Below are 21,288 nucleotides of genomic sequence, written 5' to 3'. Positions count from 1 at the left end.
ACCCAGGGGCTATGGGTTTTGTAACGATGTGCGTTAACCATCAAAATCCTAGAAATATACTAAGCCGGGGATAATGCCCCTTGAAATATGTGGCATCATTTGTGGAAATTCTGGAACAAAGATTTTTAATATACTAATTACTTGATCTATTCATTGATAAGATTTCTTGCTTATGTCACATATACTTCGCATCAACCTACCTTAAGCTTTTAATTTAACCTTTGTATTTACCAATTCCTAAAATCAAGATCATTCAGCCATGAATTTAAAGTCATATCATCCTTTTAACATTACCGGTAATCTTTATTGTTTATTTGTGATATTGTAAAATGGGAATCTTGGTGTAGAGATATTTTGGCAGTTTTTTATTCTTCCCAAAACAGCAGTAGTTAAATTTTGGTCTTTGTGCCAGTACTGTATTTTAATTTTGGTGTAATGAAATTTGTTCGCTGTTCTTATATTTATTCCTGTTTGTTTTTTTTATCTTTTTTTGCAATGGTATCCTTGGTTTCACTTCGACTTATTTATTTTGAATCTCTCTTTGGTATCTTCCCCTCTTTTTTTTAAATGTGTTGATGATACTGATTATTTAATAAGTGTAATTGGTTTCTTTCTCATTTAAAGTAAATTTAAATATATATTAAATTTTGCCACCTTCATCTTAGCCGCCAAATAAAACAAAATATGACTACATAAAAAATATTCCAATTTTCTATATATTTACAGATGGAGCCTCATGTTGTTTGATCTTCATCAGAGAACAATAAATAAATTTTTAAACACAAACTAATCGCAACTTTAAATTTGCTTTATTGATCTAACAGCAGTACAAACATCTGTATAACAATTAATGAGTCACAACATGTTAAAGAAAATAAATAAATGTTCAATATTTTGTCATCTCAAAACAAATGTATCAGTGTAGTTTTATACCATAGAAAATATCCATAACTGATTAAAATAGAATGAGTCAAAAGCTCCCTCCCTTTTGTTAGTCAAATGTTTGGTTCTGTATTGGGACATCCTGAGCCAAAATTCCAGATAAAATCAGATTAGTTAGATACCCTCCCACGGATGTTTTGACTTACACCATGAGAATCAAATACTTGTTTTGAATAGAGTCATATTATAATCTGGTAGATTGGTTTCCACTTTAAAATAAGTCAATAACTGCCCTAAAGCTTATTGTATTTATTGTTTGTATTTTCAGTTATTTATTATGATTTGCATTTTCAGTTATTAACATTAAAAAGTACTTCTCATATCACACTTTCAGTAGTACAGTACTTTTCTGTTTGTCTTTTATTATATATAAAGTTAATACCCTACCCTTCTTCAGTGGTCCTGTGGCTTACATTAATGCATTGGACAAATACCACAGGTAAAACAAATTGGTAGCCTAATCACTATTTTTTAATTGATTTAGATCAAATGATTAAAATACTAAGGCATAATTTGTTGCTGTTTTTTTGCAGGTTGAACTATGATTAATTTGGGTTTTAGTATGGCAAATGTCAAGTGGACAGGCAGGAGAAAATGGCAATTTTTGTGTATTAAATGAATTCCACCTACCAATTTCAACACAAAGCCTTTTTTATTTATCAAGTAATGCAAACCATCTTGAGTTTTTTGCCCATTTAAAAAAAAATTTAAATGATAAATATCTATGTCATAAACTATCCTTGGATGTCTTTTACAGTTTTCATACCATAAACTTCTCAATTAGGTAGTCAGTTATTTCAAATATATCGCATATGAAATAGTAAACAAGACAATAATCTTAATAAAGACAATAAATAACAAAGAAAAAAAATACACAAATATTTTTTGTATAACAATAAATAAGATTGTATATAAATGTATACAACATAAGTTTAAAACAATGGATTTACATCACACACAAAAATAGTTCATTATGTGGATACACATCACAGACAAGCAAGGAATTCAAATGATCAGTCATTTGTTCAAATATTTTCACATAGAAAAAAATACTCAGTAAATTTGTTCTATAATACCTTATGAATAAAGACACAACTATGCTACTTAAAACAAGGAAAAATTTTGACACATTTACTTTTAAATAATATAAATTATTATGATGAACATTTTAATCTAAACTTTATAAATAAATTAAAATGTCAAGTATTGCAGCATCATCAAATCATCATAGAAATAGTAAAGCTATACAATAGAGGTAAATGAAACTTTTTATTATACATGCTCTAATTCTCATGATTCTAGTGGTTGCAGTTAATAATGTTTACTAAAGAAGCTATATATATAAAGTACAGCTGAGGAAAACTTTTTTTAATTAATACATGATTGGATTCCTCATTCATTTAACTCCACAGTAGTTTCAGAGAAGATTTATTTCAAAGTTAACTGACAAAGGAAGCCAAGTGATGAAAAAAGCTCATATGACCTTTTAGTCCAAGTGAGCTAAAAAAATAAGAGTATAAATAAATGCAAAGAAAAAATATCACATTTTAAAATGATTTTTGATTTAGATCCTGTGACAGTGATTTTAAACACTTCATAAATCATGCCAGAAATAGCTTGAATTATTGGTTAATAGCTATATTGTGTAAACTGTGAAACTATATAAAAATAAGGAGATGTGGTACAATTACCTTTTATAAAGGAGGTTGATGATTAAAGACAATCATTTACAATGCATGTTGGAGTTGTGGCAAGTAAAAGAGAGAGATGTGTTATCACTGGCCTTTGATTCATATACATTATATATATATCTATATAACTGAAAATACAAAAGTACGAAAAGAGCAAAAATTCAGAAAACAAGCAAAACCTGATGTCTAGAGACAAGGTTTCTTACATTTATGTAAATCTACAAATCAGATTTTTAAAAAAAAATCTAATCTGACCTGTTTTGAAAATTTTAAAAAACATATTTTAAGTATAAAACTGTAATTCTGAACTCACAGGGAAAAAATATGAATGGTACTCAAAACAAATAAAAATATGGCTTGGTCTATCAGAAATAATTCATATTTTATATAATCTTAAAAATCTTATTTCATTAAAATCAAAAGTCACAGAAGATGACTGAGGAGATACATATATATATTTCACAACCTGTATGTGTATGGAATTTGTTTATAATTTAAAATCACAAAATAACATCACTAACCTTTAAACTTAAACATAAAATTAGTGTTTATAAGTAATGCAACCCTCTCTCATTCTGTAATGAAAACATTTTTACATAAAGTTATCATGGCTGGTAAAAGTTTGCATAAAATTTGTTTGGGTTTAAGCAAAATATTCTTTTCCTTGTGAAGAGGTAAATTTTTGATTCTGCATATCAAACATGATTAAATAAATAAATAAAAATTAACAAAATGAAAAGAATGAAAGCGAGTTTCTCAAAACATTATGATAAGGCAAGAAGTAAACATAATATCATTGCACAACTGAAATAAAAAAAAGCACCAGCATTAGCATTATGTATACATAATTATGCTAAGTCTATACATTTTGTAAATAAATTGACATGATAAAGATACACAAATATAAATGCATAAAGAAAAAATGGACGAATATTATATATATATCGAAATTTACAGTATCGTCTCTTCTTAAATAAAAGTAAATACTTACCATGCTAACAGAAGCTACATAAATGTACTGTTTCTTGATATAAAATACAGCATGATTACTACAGGAGTGTCTAATGATTTGTGATACAAGGAAAAGATGATTTTATCAATAACATCTGGTTGAAGAAAATCTTAATACATCCATATAAAATTTTCCAATTACCAGTATAAATATTATTCCCAAATTTCGTTCAAAGATGCTAAATCTTCTCTATTGCATGTTTGAACTTGGTAATGAATCATTAAAGTATCTCACCAAAAGAAGATTAATTTTAATTTAAGCTTACTTCTGGGATACTCAAGGACATACATGTACAACTTTCAATAGGATTACTTTGGATCTATTAGTATTGGTCAGAAAAATTAAATTCTGTTGGGAAAATTTCCAATGTAAGTCATATTTAGTGAATTGACATTTCATTTTGTGAATTACCAAACATTGACATCATTGAAATTGCTTTTATGTGAATATCTCAATAAAAATAGCAAATTCATTTCTATTATTCCAAACACAAACTATTTGTTCACATCTGTGCAAATTTTCACACACATACTATTTTTTTTTTTAAATTGCAAAAATTTGGAACACCAGCTGCTGAAGATGACATGGCACATTCCTAGGTACAGAGTCAGATTCCTCCATTATATTCTATGTCTTTTATAAAGTCTATATTTATGGAACAGAAAGAGATATTAACTAGAAATTTTGAATTTCTTTAATTGTCTTATTAAGATATACAAAGTTTTGAAATATTTGCAATAGTACATAACTTTTCCCTATGAGAGTAAGACACAATTTTTACTGAATAAAAAAAGAAAAAACTTTATATACAGAAAATGTTAAATAACTTTGATGTTGGAATATGTGGTTTTAAAACATTAGACAACATATCTACACATATGAATCAATATCCCTATATAGCTAATGCTCCTCAAATTCAGGTACTCAAATATAATGTGTAAACAAAAAATCTCTGTGCAGGGATATTGGACATGTTGCAATTTTTTAACAAGTGACTGAGCTTAACCATTTATGCTGATTTCAAGAGCAGAGGACCATAGAATAAAAGTGTGAAAGTAAGGCGTTATTCAAAAATGTATGCAAAGAACTGAATTTCTGAAAAGGATTTTTTGTATTAAAAGTAGGGATTTTTTACCTTGAGAAGCTGCATCAAAAAGGGCTTTATTTAGGGTATGAAAAAAATGAAAATTTAATCTCACTTTAGAGTTCAAACCTCAGAAATTTAACCACATATGTGAAAATGTCTCAGCTTTGAAACAAGCCATCATACATACCCAAGTTTACCATAGATCATATGGACAGAGGAATTGAAGAGAATGCTATCATTACCACCTACCTGAATGAATTGCGCATATTGACCATATATATATATATTTATGGGAAACAAGGCTGCTGGAATAAAATCTATAAACTTATCAATAATGACTTAACAAATCATATTATATGAACTATCTTTTTGTAGAATTCTCCTATTTTAACTTAACTTAATTCTATGTATTAAGTTAATACACAACAATCTTAAACTTTACTACAAAACTTCTACTGCTCCGTACTCCTTTCATTTGTTTCAGCCTGTACTCCTGTTGGTTGCTCTTCATCCACATGTTTGGTATATTTAGTACCAGTCTTTTCTATAGAACTTTTCAGTGCTGTTCGCTCTTCATCCTCATCCTTGTCAGACTTCATATAGAAATGGAATCCAATGTTGAGTTCAGGTATATCGTACAAAACACTCATTAACAGCATCATAGCCCACAATCCAATCACTAAATAGCCTATCAAAACAATAATAATATACATGAAGTAAGTTAACTTATCTGTTATCTACATCATTACATTTGTATACATTCTCATTACAAAGTCTGATGTAATCTGACTGCAAATGCCAAGCTAAAGGAGTCGAATATATAATTGGTTATTAAAATTGGAGTACCTTAATTTCTACATACTAGTTATAATAAAATGCTTCGCTGGGGCGCAGCTTGATACGACCGCAGAGGTCGAACCCTGAACAGTTGGGGCAAGTATGGACACAACATTCAAGCTTGATACAGCTCTGAATTTGGATTGTTATTAAATATTTGACACAGCATAGGTTTCTGACACAGAAAGAATGTGGTCTAAGAACTTGAATTTTTTTAATTTACCTATTATGGTCCAATGTCCAAAATAAAATTACATGGTTAGATTCAGCATACAAAATGTATCAAAGAATCCCATATATTCAATTTTTGTTGAAATCAAACAAAGTTTAATTTTGGACCCCAACTTGGACAAACTTGAAAACTGGGCCCATAATCAAAAATCTAAACACATGTTTAGATTCAGCATATCAAAGAACCCCAAGAATTCAATTTTTGCTAAAATCAAACTAAGTTTAATTTTGGACCCTTTGGACCTTAATGTAGACCAATTTAAAAAACGGGATATAAAATTAAAAATCTAAATACACGGTTAGATTTGGAATATCAAAGAACCCCAATAATTCAATTTTTGATGAAATCAAACAAAGTTTAATTTTGGACCCTTTTGACCTCAATATGAACCAATTTGATAGCGGGGCCCACAAATAAAAAATCTAAATTCATGGTTAGATTCAGCATATCAAAGAACCCCATATATTCAATTTTTGTTGAAATCAAAAAAAGTTTAATTTTGGACCCCAACTTGGACCAACTTGAAAACTGGGCCCATAATCAAAAATCTAAACACATGTTTAGATTCAGCATATCAAAGAACCCCATATATTCAATTTTTGTTAAAATCAAACTAAGTTTAATTTTGGACCCTTTGGACGTTAATGTAGACCAATTTGAAAACTGGACCCAAAATAAAAAATCTAAATACACGGATAGATTTGGCACATTAAAGAATCCCAATAATTCAATTTTTGATGAAATCAAACAAAGTTTAATTTTGGACCCTTTTGACCTCAATATGAACCAATTTGATAGCGGGGCCCACAAATAAAATATCTAAATTCATGGTTAGATTCAGCATATCAAAGAACCCCATATATTCAATTTTTGTTGAAATCAAAAAAAGTTTAATTTTGGACCCCAACTTGGACCAACTTGAAAACTGGGCCCATAATCAAAAATCTAAACACATGTTTAGATTCAGCATATCAAAGAACCCCATATATTCAATTTTTGTTAAAATCAAACTAAGTTTAATTTTGGACCCTTTGGACGTTAATGTAGACCAATTTGAAAACTGGACCCAAAATAAAAAATCTAAATACACAGATAGATTTGGCATATCAAAGAATCCCAATAATTCAATTTTTGATGAAATCAAACAAAGTTTTATTTTGGACCCTTTTGACCTCAATATGAACCAATTTGATAGCGGGGCCCACAAATAAAAAATCTAAATTCATGGTTAGATTCAGCATATCAAAGAACCCCATATATTCAATTTTTGTTGAAATCAAACAAAGTTTAATTTTGGACCCCAATTTGAACCAACTTGAAAACTGGGCCCGAAATAAAAAATCTAAATACATGTTTAGATTCAGCATATCAAAGAACCCCATATATTCAATTTTTGTTAAAATCAAACTAAGTTTAATTTTGGACCCTTTGGACGTTAATGTAGACCAATTTGAAAACTGGACTTAAAATTAAAAATCTAAATACACAGTTAGATTTGGCATATCAAAGAACCCCAATAATTCAATTTTTGATGAAATAAAACAAAGTTTAATTTTGGACCCTTTTGACCTCAATATGAACCAATTTGATAGCTGGGCCCACAAATAAAAAATCTAAATACATGGTTAGATTCAGCATATCAAAGAACCCCATATATTCAATTTTTGTTGAAATCAAACAAAGTTTAATTTAGAACCCCAATTTGGACCAACTTGAAGACTGGGCCCGAAATCAAAATTCTAAATCTAAATACACGGTCAGATTTGGCATAACAAATAAATAAATGTGGTCAAAGATTTTACAAATCTAATGCGCCATACTGTGCAATTAAAGATTACTTCTTGAAATTTGAAAAAAAAAATTATATTTGAAGAATAATTCTTTTTAATTTCTGAAATCTGAAATGAGAAAAAATTGACCCCTCACAATTTCTTTTTACCCCCCCCCCCCCCTTTTCCCCCAAAAAGTTCTTTCCCTCAAGATATGGTCATAATCTCAATTCAAATTTCCAATGGAATTTGCAACCATAATTACCCATTTAAATTTACCATAGTGCTAACTTAATCTATTTTATAATAGAATTTAAAATATGGTGTCAAATCTTTCATATGGATTTTTTTGTAAAATAAAAAAGATGCAACATTTGCAGATATTTTTACTGTTCTTCCTTTATAAATATGCATTTCTTTAAACATAATTTAAAAGCAGTGTAAGGGAAGTAATCAAAACGTTGTTTGTGGATTACCTCCCTTACACTGTTTTAAATTGTCTTAATTGTTCATTAACCATTACTTTATACATAATTTAAAAGCAGTGTAAGGGAGGTAATACAAATGATGTATTTGATTTATCTCCCTTACACTGCTTTAAATTATGTTTTGTACTAAAGTATTTGTCCATATAAAAATGCTTGTTTTTTGTCCCTTTTTTGGCCCCTAATTTCTAAAATTTTGAGGCAATTACCCCAAAAATCAATCCCAGCATTCCCTTTGTGATATGGAACCTTGTGGTACAACGCAGAGAGATCCATACACTAACACACAAGTTATGTCTGGAAGTTACAAAAATGCTTATTTTTGGCCCCTTTTTGGCCCCTAATTCCTTAACTGTTGGTACCATAACCCCCAAAATCAATCCCAACCTTCCTTTTGTGGTATTGAACCTTATGGTAAAATTTCATAGAGATCCATTCACTTAAACTAAAGTTAGAGTGCGAAAACCAATGCGTCTTCGGACGACTACGCCGGACGACGACGACGCCAACGTCATACCAATATACGACCACAAAATTTTTTTGCGGTCGTATAATAAACTGGGAATATATCCAAACCCACTGTTACAACTTACAATTATCATTTATATATATTATCAATACATTTATTATTTGTCATATGCCAAATATGTATAATTAAAGTGCCTAAAATATCAACCTAACAATGTTAGAGTAGATCTGATCTTTACTTCCTCCCCGAGCGGGGCTGGAACCTGTACTTTTCACTTCTCACATCTACGACAACATGGCTTAGCATTGGGCAGACACCTTATCCCCTCCTCTAACTATAGCTGATAAAAAAATCAGCTTTCGTTTCGGGTATATAGTGTATTGTATACACTGATAAACTGTTAAGTTCTTACTGAATAATGAAATTGAGTTCAAATTATCCTAGCACAAAAAAATAAGCTACAATGTATGTATTAAATATCAAGTCTATAGCAGCACTGAATACAAAGGCAAAGCACTACATAATATTAAATATAATTTTAATTTATTTTTAATAGTTGATGATTTTATACTGTATTATGATTTAGATTACTTTCTCTTTTTATAGTGATTTGGACTCAAATTATATATTCTCTGATCTGGTGAGTCCAAAGATGTATCAAAATTTTATCAGCTGAGTTCTGTCATTATTGTTTAATTGCAAAAGACTGAAAAGTTGAAAAAATAATCTAAATTTGATACTTTTCTCATTTTGTTTTAATAAATTGATTTAGATAAAAAACTAGAGGCTCTCAAGAGCCTGTGTCGCTCACCTGTATTTACTGATGCTTTGGAAATCATGTAAAATAAGGTTAAAATCATAATTAATAGTATTAGATATTAGATATTATAATAATATCTAAGATTATAACAAAAAACTGCAAAATTTTTGTAAAATTACTAACTCAGGGGCAGCAACCCAACAACGGGTTGTCAAATTTGTCTGAAAATTTCAGGGCAGATAAATCTAAATCTGATGAACATTTTTGCCACCTGTCAGATTTGCTCTAAATGCTTTAGTTTCAGAGATATAAACCAAAAACTGCATTTTACCCCTATGTTCTATTTTTAACCAAGTCGGCCATGATGGTTGGAAGGCGGGGTCATCGGACAAATTTTTTAAACTAGATACCCTAATAATGATTATGGCCAAGTATGGTTAAATTTGTCTCAGTAGTTTCAGAGAAGATTTTTGTAAAAGATTACAAAAATTTACAAAAAATTGTTAAAAATTTACTATTAAGGGCAATAACTCCTAAAGGGGTCGACTGACAATTTTGGTCATGACAACTTATTTGTAGATCTTACTTTGCTGAACATTATTGCTGTTTACAGTTTATCTCTATCTATAATAATATTCAAGATAATAACCAAAAACTGCAAAATTTCCTTAAAATTACCAATTCAGGGGCAGCAACCCAACAACATGTTTGTCAAATTTGTCTGAAAATTTAAAATCAGATAGATCTTGACCTGATAATCAGTTTTACCCTATGTCAGATTTACTCTAAATGCTTTGGTTTCAGAGATATAAGCCAAAATCTACATTTTACCCCTATGTTCTATTTTTAGCCATGGTGGCCATCTTGGTTGGTTGGCGGGGTCATCGGACACATTTTTTAAACTAGATACCCTAATGATGATTGTGGCCAAGTTTGGTTTAATTTGGCCCAGTGGTTTCAGAGGAGAAGATTTTTGTAAAAAGCTAACGACGACAGACGCCAAGTGATGAGAAAAGCTCACTTGACCCTTCGGGCCAGGTGAGCTAATAATGGTATATTGAGATATATTATTTCTCTTCAGATATATGAACTCCCAAGGCCAAAAATGTAGAGGCCCTTGCCTGCTAGTGAGAACCCTATTTGAAAGAGCAATTACTGGAGAACCATGATTTTTAGAAAATGTTTTTTAAGTCATTTATACATCACCAGGTACAAATGTATACTGTAATTTCTAATCTATAGAACTGTCAATTATTTTAATGCATATATCTATAACTAGAGTTAAAATGAATCATCTACTTTTTATGTCACAAATGTTATTGATAAATTCTAAATAGCACATTACATACATTTACCTTATGTAAATTAAGCATATTTATTTAAAATTCAATAAGCTAGTAATAATTTCAAACTTACATGTGGTAATCACCTTATATAGAGGTCTTAATTTCTGCTCTGGGTTGTCTCCAGGTATGTAGTCTCCAAGGCCTATTGTTGTCATGGAAATAAAACAATAATAGAAAGCATCAAGGTAGTTCCATGTGGGCTCCAAAGTTGAGTAAATGGCGGCAGGAATCAGAAAAATAAAGACAAGTAGCACAAGTATCACGAAAAAAAGGTGCAAAAGTTGTATATGGAACACTTTGTACAGGTGTCCTAATTTACGAAACAGAAAGTACAAGAATACTTTAGTTGGTATCATAAGTCTTTCAACTATTGCACTAAATAAGATCAACGTCAGAGGTATACCGATTACGGTATAAACAATAATAAATCCTTTCCCTTCATCTGATAAGGGAGTAACTCTTCCATAACCTATAAAAAGAACAGATAAATGTAAGTGATAAATATACAGGTACATGCCATGATGGTAATAAAATATAAAAACAATATTGTACATTTTGTATACAATATATAAATAGTAGTGTGTGAAAATTTCACACAAGCCCAAGAAATTGCAAATTTTGTATATTTCTTAAATTTTTTTAAAAAGAATGTTTAATATACAGGATTATATAATCTCTAACAGTTGTTTAAGTATGAGCAGTGAAGCCTTGGACAAAAAGATTCTGATGTAGGATATTTATTAAGTTTATACAAAGATCCTGATTTTAGTAAATTGTAAATTTGACATGAATGTTGATATATTTAATTGGACTGAAAATTACCAGTAAAAGTAAAATACCATTTTTTGTTAAAGTCAAACATCTTTTAAAAGTATGACACATGTTATTTACATTAGGAATGGAAGATGTCCAACAACCAAAAGCCAATATTTGAAACAGAAATTCAAATGAAAGGATAATGGATACATGAAAATACTAGAGCAATAAATATATGATAAACACCAATATGACCAAAGAAGGGAGAAGTGATAGCAAAAGATTCCAAGGCCTAAATATTATGCAAAGTAATATAATACCTATAGTTGTTAGCACTGTAACAGAGAAAAAAATTGACTGTCCAAAGCTCCAGTTAGGTTCTGCCATTGTTACATTTCTAGTAGACGATACACCTTTATGAGCAGCATTGTTGATTTCAATCAGAAACTTTTCCAAGTCATCATCTAAAAAATGAACAGTATTTAAACATTTGCTGTTGCAATTGTGTATAGCAATAGTACATGTACATTTATATGAATATATAGATAATTTAAGACATATAGCCCCTAATATAGATAGTGTGTAAGACATTCTTTATGAGAGCTTGAGCCGCAAAGAAAATTTGCCTGAAAGACAATCTGCCTGACTAATTATAAGGTTACATGTACATGTATCAGCAATTCTTATCTTTTCAGAATTTTGCTTTTTTTTGTGCCCTTGTTGTAGTCTAATTTACATATCTACATTATATATATACATCATGTAACCTAAATGTACATCTCCATTTATTCGTATTGTGAAACTCAATTTCTGTAGGACATTTCATCAGACAACTTGCAAAATACTGTCTCTCCAAAACCAAAATTAGCCTGAAATGTCATTATACTCATTACTTTTGACGTCAGCTGATTCTGATGAGTCCATAATATATAAGTCAAATAGCCATTATTGGAACAATCTAATTTGGCTACCTGCATTTTCTCGATTAAAAGGATCTTTTATTACAAGTTGGATAAGTCAGGTTAATATAGTACAATGGTCATACGATTTATCTTCTTATATTTTGATATACAATGTATATCTTAATTTAGTGCAACTGTTGAAAAATACATTAAATTTTCATTCATATAGTTTTAATACAATGAAAAATACACAAAATACAAACAATGGAAATGTACAATTAATGGAGTTTTATATATGTACATCGTAACATGTAAATTTGTATGTCATGTATAAATGAAAAATACTAAAATTTGTTTTTAACTTCATATTTCATTTCAAGTTTTACTGTCAGAACCATACTATGTGGTCAGTCAGGAAAACATGAACAGATAATTCTTCTTGGTGTTCATGATCAAGTCCTGCAAATTTCATGTACTGCCTAATCATGCTAATTCACAGGGAATATAACCTACTATTCCATCATTAAAATTTATTCAACTGGTTCAAAGTTACAGTTTCCGACCACACTTAGTAAAGGTAAAACAAGCAATGAACAGCTGGAAACCAGCTAGTTGTGTCCAATGATTTTACAAACTACCCTGGTGCCCCAAAGTTGATGAAAGAAACCACAACGATCCTTTTTGCTGTACGAAACAGTTGGACTGGCTCAAACATAAAATAGACAGACCTTGAGAAATTTTGGCAGTCAGGACCAAAAGGTTCAACATTTTTCCCAATGTCTGACATACATTTGTGTGGTAGAGTGGATTTTTTGCCACTTCTACTGGTTGCATTGATTATTTTATTTGTACTAATTTTAAATATCTCTTGCAGGTGATTTATTGTACATGTAGCTAGTATCTAGTTGAATGTGATTTATTAGCAATCTACTTGTGATAAGGTCTAATTTATTGGTCATTTAGTGGTCTTGTGATTAATTAGACTTTTACATTTGTATTTAAAAACAAGTCAACTGACTTTTTTGCTTTTATAAGCATTTTTTCTGAAATGTAATAAAATGCTTCGCTGAGCGCAGCCTGATACGACCGCAGAGGTCGAACCCTGAACAGTTGGGGCAAATTTGGATATAATATTCAAGCTTGATACTGTCTGAATTTTGATTGTGATCAAATTTTGACATAATATAGGTTTCTGACACAAAATAAATGTGGTAAAAGATCTTACAAATCTATTGCGCAATACTGTGCAATTGAAGATTACTTCTTGAAACTTTTACAAATATGAAATTTGAAAATTTTTGAAAAAAATATGAATTCCTTAGAAAAATTGGAAACCCCCCCCTGCGACTTTTGGAATCCACCCTTGGAGCAATGACCCCAAGACTCGATCCAATTCTTTCCTTTGTAGTATGGAACCTTGTAGTACAATTTCAGAGAGATCCATACACATCTAACACAAGTTATTGTTTGGAAACTAGAATAATGCATGTTTTTGGCCCTTTTTTGGCCCCTAATTCCTACATGTTTGAGGCAATTACCCCAAAACTCAATCCCAGTCTTCCCTTTGTGATATGGAACCTTATGGTACAATATCAGAGAGATCCATACACTTACACACAAGTTATTGTCCGGAAACTACAAAAATTGTTGTTTTTGGCCCCTTTTAGGCCCTTAATTCCTAAACTGTTTGCCCCATTAACCCCTAATATGAATCCCAACCTTCTACTTGTGGTATTAAACATTGTTGTACAATTTCAGAGCAATTCGAAATACTTATACACAAGTTATTATCCTGAAACTAGAAAAATGTTTGTTTTGGGCCCCTTTTGGGCCCCTAATTCCTAAACGGTCGGGACCATCATCCCCAAAATCAATCCCAACTTTCCTTTTGTGGTATTGAACCTTCTTAAAAAATTTCATAGAGATCCATCAACTTAAACTAAAGTTATTGTCCGGAAACCAATGTGTCTTTGGACGACGACATCATACCATTATACAATCCCAAAATATTTTTTGCGGTCGTATAAAAAATATTAGGCAGTGGCTATTTTGCTGGCGCCTGCTCTGATTAAAAGATCTGAATTAACTCCGAGTATGTAGACAAATCTGTGTATCTAGAAAAGTTTAATGGCATAGCATGCCCTAGATGAATAAAGTTTAAATGCATTTTATGTATTAGAAAATTATAAACTTTACTGGATTTTGCAGTACACTTTTTTTTGTCCTTGTAGAAGATGATAAAATTAACAAACAGTTGAGTTTCACCTGATATGGTCCACTCAGTGACACAGATTAAATCACCAATTATTGTCAGGTACAATGTATCTATTGTCCATGCCAATCTTAATTATTCCATATGGGGAAGTTCTCAAAACCTCTTTCACAACTTTGTTTATTTTGGCATCTTTTGTAGAAACGAAAAAAAGTGCACTGCAAAATCCAGTTAAGTTTTTAATTTTCTAAAAACATAAAATGCATTAGAATTTTATTTTTCTAGGGCATGCTATGCCTTACAACTTTTCCAGATACACAGGTTTGTCTGTACTCAGAGTAAATTTTGATGTGAAAACGCAGACATTTTAGACAAGAGGGTCCACATGAACCTTAAAATGTGTATAACTAGTTCCTGCAATGCTATAAAACTTTTCTATGTGCACAGTTTTGTTTGTACTCAGAGTAAATTTGTGGTGTAAAAATGGTCATATTTTTTAATTCCTTCTACAGTATTGAACTTTTATATTTTAAGGCACCTTGGGTGAATCAACACATCAAGAAGATGATACGTAAAAAAGAACGACTATATAAAGTTGCAAAGAAATACCAAACTAAACAGCACTGGGATAAATTTAAGCAATATAGAAAAGCAGTAAAGACAGAACTTGATTTATCACATAAGAAGTATATATTTTATATGTTAGAAGTAGGCCATCAACATCAGAAGCTTCAACAAACACACAAGACCAATACAGAATAGGGAAAAAGTACTGGAAATATATAAAATCTAAAAAGAGAGAAACAGTGGGAGTATCAACACTCGAAGTTAATGGAGAAACAATAGACTGCAGCAAAGGAAAGGCAGAAGCACTTAATGCACAATTTCAATCAGTATTCACGATTGAAGACTTTGATAGCTTCCCCAATATAACTGAAAATGAAACATCAAAAATACCAAATCTACACATCAGTACAGAGGGGTTAATCAAACTACTAAAGGGAGTGAACCCAAGCAAGGCAAATGGTCCAGACAATATATCATGTAGAATATTGAAAGAGTGTGCAGAGTCAATATCACCATATTTACAGCTAATCTTCACCAAAACACTAAAAGATCAAAGTGTACCACAAGACTGGCTAATTGCAAATGTCATCACACTTTTCAAGAAAGGGGATAAGAGTGAACCAGTCAACTATCGCCCAGTATCCTTGACATCAGTTCCATGTAAAATAATGGAACATATCATATTTAAACACATAATGAACCATCTTGACAAGCACAACTAGTCAACACAGCAGAGGACATAACTAGAAATCTGGACAATAACCAACAGGTAGATATGCTTATATTAGACTTTAGTAAAGCATTCGACACAGTACCACACCAGCGTTTGTTTAAGAAACTTGCATCATATAGTATAGATGGAAACATACTTGCCTCAGTGTTCCAGCTAGGATTTCAAAAGGGCAGGGTGCCAATCCTGAATAAAATGCTTCGCTGGGGCGCAGCTTGATACGACCGCAGAGGTCGAACCCTGAACAGTTGGGGCAAGTATGGACACAACATTCAAGCTTGATACAGCTCTGAATTTGGATTGTTATTAAATATTTGACACAGCATAGGTTTCTGACACAGAAAGAATGTGGTCTAAGAACTTGAATTTTTTTAATTTACCTATTATGGTCCAATGTCCAAAATCAAAATACATGGTTAGATTCAGCATATCAAAGAACCCCAAATATTCAATTTTTGTTAAAATCAAACAAAGTTTAATTTTGGACCCCAACTTGGACAAACTTGAAAACTGGGCCCATAATCAAAAATCTAAACACATGTTTAGATTCAGCATATCAAAGAACCCCAAGAATTCAATTTTTGCTAAAATCAAACTAAGTTTAATTTTGGACCCTTTGGACCTTAATGTAGACCAATTTAAAAAACAGGACTTAAAATTAAAAATCTAAATACACGGTTAGATTTGGAATATCAAAGAACCCCAATAATTCAATTTTTGATGAAATCAAACAAAGTTTAATTTTGGACCCTTTTGACCTCAATATGAACCAATTTGATAGCGGGGCCCACAAATAAAAAATCTAAATTCATGGTTAGATTCAGCATATCAAAGAACCCCATATATTCAATTTTTGTTGAAATCAAAAAAAGTTTAATTTTGGACCCCAACTTGGACCAACTTGAAAACTGGGCCCATAATCAAAAATCTAAACACATGTTTAGATTCAGCATATCAAAGAACCCCATGAATTCAATTTTTGTTAAAATCAAACTAAGTTTAATTTTGGACCCTTTGGACCTTAATGTAGACCAATTTAAAAAACAGGACCCAAAATTAAAAATCTAAATACACGGTTAGATTTGGAATATCAAAGAACCCCAATAATTCAATTTTTGATGAAATCAAACAAAGTTTAATTTTGGACCCTTTTGACCTCAATATGAACCAATTTGATAGCGGGGTCCACAAATAAAAAATCTAAATACATGGTTAGATTCAGCATATCAATGAACCCCATATATTCAATTTTTGTTGAAATCAAACAAAGTTTAATTTTGGACCCCAATTTGGACCAACTTGAAAACTGGGCCAAAAATCAAAAATCTAAATACATGTTTAGATTCAGCATATCAAAGAACCTCATATATTCAATTTTTGCTAAAATCAAACAAAGTTTAATTTTGGACCCTTTGGACCTTAATGTAGACCAATTTGAAAACTGGACCCAAAATTAAAAATCTAAATACACTGTTAGATTCGGCATAACAAATAAATAAATGTGATCAAAGATTTTACAAATCTAATGCGCCATACTGTGCAATTAAAGATTACTTCTTGAAATTTTTCAATATTTGAATTTTGAAAAAAAAATAATATTTGAAGAATAATTCTTTTTAATTTCTGAAATCTGAAATGAGAAAAAATTGACCCCCCACAATTTCTTTTTATCCCCCCCCCCCCCTTTTTTCCCCCAAAAAATTCTTTCCCTCAAGATATGGTCATAATCTCAATTCAAATTTCCAATGGAGTTTGCAACCATAATTACCCATTTAAATTTACCATAGTGCTAACTTAATCTATTTTATAATAGAATTAAAAATATAGTGTCAAATCTTTCATATGGATTTTTTTGTAAAAAAAAAAGATGCAACATTTGCAGATATTTTTACTGGTCTTCCTTTATAAATATGCATTTCTTTAAACATAATTTAAAAGCAGTGTAAGGAAAGTAACCAAAACGTTGTATTTGGATTACCTCCCTTACACTGTTTTAAATTATCTTTATTGTTCATTAACCAGTACTTTATACATAATTTAAAAGCAGTGTAAGGGAGATAATTTCAATGATGTATTTGATTTATCTCCCTTACACTGCTTTAAATTATGTTTTGTACTAAAGTATTTGTCCATTAACCAGGACAACCTTGTTTTTCCCCCTTTTTTGCCCCTAATTCCTAAACGGTTTGAGCCATAACCCCCAAAGCAAATCCTAACCATCCCTTTCTGGTATGGAAACTTGTAGTATAATTTCAGAGAGATCCATACACCGTTCCACAGTTATTGTCTGGAAATTAGAAAATGCTTATTTTTGGCCCCTTTTTGGTCCCTAATTCCTTAACTGTTGGTACCATAACCCCCAAAATCAATCCCAACCTTCCTTTTGTGGTATTTAACCTTATGGTCAAATTTCAAAAAGATCCATTCACTTAAACTAAAGTTAGAGTGCGAAAACCAATGTGTCTTCGGACGACGACGCCGGACGACGACGACGACGCCAACGTCATACCAATATACGACCACAAAATTTTTTTGCGGTCGTATAAAAAGGGCATTTAACGCGTGATATGATTATATGAAAAGGGCATGTTTTAATAAAGATATTTATCAAACATCGTCTTTATTCATTGAATCAATGGTTATATATATACAAGTACAACATGATTAGCCCAGATAAAACTCTACCCGTCTACTTTTTATGCTGAAAAAACTTGTCAACCACCTTGTCACACAAGTTTTCAAGGCATTGCTTGTCACAGTTTAGCTTTATATGCAGTATGTTTTGCAGGGTTTCCTGCTTCATTCTGTTTCTATGGTCATACAAGTTATACCTGGGAAAGACCCTTACTGTCTCTGCTGTGCTTATTGGCAATACAGCAGCTGTGCTCAGTAAATGCACAATGTTAGGATATAGTGAACAGTGAAAATTTGTATTAAAAATAAAGAATACAGAAAAAGATGACCAAGGCACCCTACCCACCCTGCTACAAACACCCTCTTTAACTTTTCCCATAATTCAAAAGACCTAATCATATAAATTATAAAGCCAGAAGTATGTAGACATATCTTAGAATATCTTAAGTAGGTAACTCAATGCTAGGAAAGAATAAAAATGAGTTATCTTTCTTTATTCGGGTGTGCTCGTTCTTTGGAGGATTATTCACAGTACATAGAAGAAGTAAATACGATTAACAATGGCGGTCGGTTTTGTTATTTTTGTATCAAAAGTGAGGGCAGGCAAAGACAAATACGTCTGAATTTGCTAAAAAATTTTACGGAAAACAAGTGAAACGATGTTTTTAACAAGTTGATTATGGTTTTCAACTTTCTGTCAATTACGTTTTCTCCATGAAACTACGGTAAACATGCAAATTGTGAAGTCGTATAAACATTTCTTCATGCCGACTGACGGATTCTTTTTGAATGAATTAATGTTGAATCAGATGATCATTTATGACCCATCCGATAAACGGATTATCTGTAACAACAGATTGACACCTGTTGTAACCGTTGATTAGCTTGGGGTCGTAAACAAAATCATAAACTTGCCGCAAGGTAAAATTTCGTAATGGCGGATCATAACATTTATAAAGAACAAAATAAAATACAATCGATCTTCAAAAAGGCAGGGCGCCCTGGAAACTGCAAAAAAGGCACAGGGCGGCACTTGGGAAAGGGCGGGAGGACCGCCCTGTGAAAACAGCCTAGCTGGAACACTGTTGCCTGGTTAGAAGCATGGTTGACACAAAGAGAACAACAAGTCACAATGGAAGGGGAAAGATCAAGTACTGCTAAAGTAACATCTGGCAAACCACAAGGAACAGTTTTAGGACCATTTCTGTTTCTCCTATACATAAACGACATAGGGAACAACATAACATCAAAAATTCGCCTGTTTGCAGATCATAGCTTACTATACCTAGCAATATCAACAAAGGACGACTGCAAACATCTACAAGAAGATCTTGACAAAATGGTAAAATGGACCAAAGTTTGGCAAATGATATTCAACTCTTCAAAATGTTATGTCCTTACAATAACCAAAAACAGACAAACCATCAACTTCAATTACAACATCAATGGACATATCCTGGAATCAGTCGCATCAAACCCATACCTAGGAGCTGAACTTACCAACACAATGTCATGGAACAAACAAGTTAACAAAGTAGTCACTAAAGGAAACAGAGCACTAGGCTTCATACGAAGAAATGTTGGATCCTGTCCAGAGGAAGTCAAGAAACAAGCATACCTTGCCCTTGTCCGACCTCACCTTGAATACGCTTGCAGCGCACGGGACCCTCACCTACAAAAACATATATACCAGATTGAGATGGTCCAGCGCCGTGCAGCACGCTTTATCAAAAGCAACTACTCAAGAGAGCCTGGAACAGTTACAACTCTTGTAGAAGAATTGAAACTGACACCACTAGAAACTAGAAGAAAAATAGCACGTATAACGCTCTTTCATAAAGCCATCCATGAAAAAGTTGCTATACCTATTCCATCGCACATTTTAAAACCTAGAAGAACTTCAAGACTCCATCAACCTAACACAAATAGATATGTACAAATCAGGCCAAACAAAGATATTTACAAATACAGCTTTTTTTCGAGGACCATCAGAGACTGGAATAAACTACCAGACGAACTATTAGAGATTGAGAGCAGTGAGGAATTCAAGACCAAACTCACCAAGCTTCTCTGTAGTGGCAAATAAACACAAACAAAAGATAGATGATGTTTTTAACCTGCACCTGAACATAAATTTTGAGCACAATTTGGAACTATTGTTAGTAAATGTTATATAGAAAGTTTTTTGTCATGTTGGAGGACGTCAAAGTTAAATTTATACTTGAGTGATGGGTCAAAGTTCCCTTTTGGAGTGACGACATTAGCGAATCGTAGATGTAGATGTAGATGCACTGAGTTTAATGAAAAATTATAATTACCAGTCAGGCATCTACTATGGTCTTTCAGAAATTTTTCCCTCACATCACGAACATATACAGTCAAGTCTCTTTCCCTAGGTCCTTCTATTGCTGAAAAAACAGATGCTCCGATAACAATGTAAAGCAGATAGAACCCAGACAGTGCTAGTAGTCGCACTGTGCTTTTTCTGAATGATAATGACATGGTGATTACTGATTGAACCTTGTGAAGAAAGTTGAGTTGCAAAAAAAACCCAAAGTTCTGCTGATTGAAAGGATCGTTCAATAGATTATTGTGCGCTTTTCTGTTTTTAATTCCCTGACTTACATGCAACAGAGTAAATCATTGAAATATAACATATTGTAGCACAATCGTCCTCATTATGGTGACCGTGGAACGCAGATTGATTGGACACCGGATAAGATTACCCTGCGATATATTCCACTGTATCTACTTGATAAAATATTTCATATCAGCAGATATTATTCAGTAAGTTGCATTGCTGTATGTGTACACTAACTGAGTTTATAGCTGTTAATAAATAAAATTAAAAAAAATT

At 31.7% G+C, this 21,288-nt stretch overlaps 1 protein-coding gene across 1 annotated transcript; it reads right to left on the bottom strand.

Annotated features, from left to right (window-relative positions):
• Window positions 1-793: 793 nt before the first annotated feature.
• LOC127698187 (potassium channel subfamily K member 1-like) lies at window positions 794-21,250 on the bottom strand. Its single transcript, XM_052201541.1, has 4 exons — window positions 20,750-21,250; window positions 11,707-11,850; window positions 10,701-11,099; window positions 794-5,420 (listed from the first exon to the last, which is right to left on the bottom strand). Exons 1-4 carry the CDS (start codon window positions 20,931-20,933, stop codon window positions 5,185-5,187), a joined length of 963 nt encoding a protein of 320 aa, XP_052057501.1. The 5' UTR covers window positions 20,934-21,250; the 3' UTR covers window positions 794-5,184.
• Between the last annotated feature and the right edge of the window lie 38 nt (window positions 21,251-21,288).

Source organism: Mytilus californianus, unplaced genomic scaffold (assembly GCF_021869535.1).
Source record: "Mytilus californianus isolate M0D057914Y unplaced genomic scaffold, xbMytCali1.0.p SCAF_4, whole genome shotgun sequence".
Classification (NCBI taxonomy): Eukaryota; Metazoa; Mollusca; class Bivalvia; order Mytilida; family Mytilidae; genus Mytilus; species Mytilus californianus.
The sequence above is the reverse complement of the archived record's forward strand: the minus strand, read 5'-3'. Positions and strand labels throughout refer to the sequence as shown.